The sequence below is a fragment of the Propithecus coquereli genome, unplaced genomic scaffold, assembly GCF_000956105.1.
Source record: "Propithecus coquereli isolate 6110/MARCELLA unplaced genomic scaffold, Pcoq_1.0 Scaffold42, whole genome shotgun sequence".
Taxonomy (NCBI): domain Eukaryota; kingdom Metazoa; phylum Chordata; class Mammalia; order Primates; family Indriidae; genus Propithecus; species Propithecus coquereli.
The window spans coordinates 3,834,270-3,836,432 of NW_012149952.1; the positions used below are offsets into that span (position 1 = coordinate 3,834,270).

General features: G+C 45.4%; 1 protein-coding gene across 1 annotated transcript in view; it reads left to right on the forward strand.

The window, feature by feature from the left end:
• SAE1 (SUMO1 activating enzyme subunit 1) overlaps positions 1 to 2,163 on the forward strand; it is a 100,730-nt gene that overhangs the window by 78,655 nt on the left and 19,912 nt on the right. Inside the window, exon 7 of the mRNA XM_012653252.1 lies at positions 1,260 to 1,404. Coding sequence (XP_012508706.1) covers positions 1,260 to 1,404 — 145 coding nt within the window. The remainder of the gene's footprint in view (positions 1 to 1,259; positions 1,405 to 2,163) is intronic.

Below are 2,163 nucleotides of genomic sequence, written 5' to 3' on the forward strand. Positions count from 1 at the left end.
CCGCCTTGGCCTCCCAGAGAGCTAGGATTATAGGCGTGAGCCACCGCGCCCGGCCTGGATGAATGAATTCTTGTTACTTAGAAAGTGGTTCTCATCCCAGTCTGCTCATCACCAAAACTGTTTGTGGATCTTTAAAAAGTACGACTCTGATTCTTTAGTCTGGGTTCCAAATACTTGCATTTTTAAAGAGCCTCCCAGGAATTTAAGATTATCAGATTTCGATGTACCTAAATTTTTAGAGAGGGAATCCCTTGTACTATAGAGAGTATAGTTTGCTGAGTAAGTTTACTTTTTCAGTCAGCAAATACTGATGAGACACAAGTGAAAGTACTTTGCAAACTGTAAAGCCCCGTCTCCAGGTATGAAGTGCTGTCTCAGAGCACCGGGGCTTGGACCTAGAAGATCCACGTTTCTACTTTTGCCCTGAAACAGCCTGTGTGCTATGGGAGAAGCAGTGTTGCCCTTAGGGACAAGCCTCAGGCCAGCTGTACCCCTTCCTTGGGGAGCATGTAGGGAACAAGAATTCCTGCCCACCTGGCATGTAGGTAATCTCGTGGACAAGGTGTAGTTGGCAGTGGAAGATGCTTGTATTTTCATCAGTCTTATGTTCCTGTCTGTGTCTTTGTTTGGGCTAAAAGTTCTGGCCTTGTTGGGGTCTCCTTACACAGTAGCTCTCACTCGCAGCCATGATCTGAAACTTTCCTCCGGTTCACAACCAAAATTAAACATCCATTTCTGGGGGTTGACATAGTTTTTGTACTAAGGGAGGTTTTGTTACTGTTGACCTGCCTGTCTGATGAGTCTGAGTATTTGGCTGGCCTCTGTGGCTGAAGCAGCCTTTGAACTGCTGCCTAGAATTCATGCCTCCCGCTCCTGACCTCTGTTCTGGGTCTTAATAGAAACTTTCCCCTCTGCTGGAAGCTTCTGCTTCCCTCCCCCCCAGAAACTCACACACACTTCAGTCAATTGTTGTTTCCTCAGAGAAGCCTTCTTGACACCACCCTGCAGATGCTGTCAGACCCTCTATTATGCTATCCCAGCACTTCTCACAGTAAGGTTAGTTGCTTTTGTAATGATTTGATTGCCTATCTAACTATATTTGTTGAATAAATGAAAAATGTATTACCTTTCACTTGGCCCACATTTTAATTAATGTAATACTTCCTACAGAATAAAATAATTTTTTAATGATCAATATCTATGAACATTCATGATACAGAGAGTGGCTTTATAACCTACCTTCTTTTTCCCTCTCCCAGTGCTCCTGAAGTTCCGCACAGATAAAGGAAGAGATCCTAGTTGTGATGCGTATGGGGAAGACTCTGAGCTGTTGCTCCAGATACGAAATGATGTGCTCGACTCTCTGGGTGTTAGTCCTGACCTGCTTCCCGAGGACTTTGTCAGGTTGGTCTCAGTGTTTATCACAGTTTGGCCTGGAGAAAGAAACATGGTTTCAGGATTTGTCTTGATTTGGGGAAATCCTTTAGGGAGACGCAAAGCCCTGAGGAAAGCCCCCTTTGCTGCATTCTGCCACCTCCGGCAAAGTTCTGCCTCTCCACTAATGTAACAGTATAGAAAAGATGGAGAGAGGGGCAGATTCTATTTTTACAATATGTATTTGATATTCACATGGTTCAAAATTCGAGGCAAGGCAGTGTGAGATCGGTAAACACTCCTTAGGATGCCAGCATGTGGAGCTGTAGGTACAGTTTAGTGAACCAGTTGTCTGCTCGCTTGTGTTCAGGCTTCTCTTATTGCGTAATGCTGCAGTGTGTGACCTTGTGTCAGACGTGTGCAGGTATAACTGCAGGGTAGATTAGTAGAAAGGAAATTGCTGGGTCAAAGGAATATGATTTATCATTTGGTAGATATTGCCACTTTGCCTTCCATTGGTAGCCTATCAGTGTATGACCACAGCAGCAAAGGCAGCCACGTTCCCAGCATCTTCTCTGTCCCTTGGGCACTGGGATACTTTCACCTTAGGTGACTAGTGTTCTGCTCTCATACACAGTTAAGCTTAGGGGTTTTTTTTTTTTTTGGAGACAGAGTCTCAACTGTGTTGCCCGGCTAGAGTGCCGTGGCGTCATCCTAGCTCACAGCAACCTCAAACTCCTGGGCTCAAGCGATCCTCCTGCCTCAGCCTCCCAAGTAGCTGGGACTACA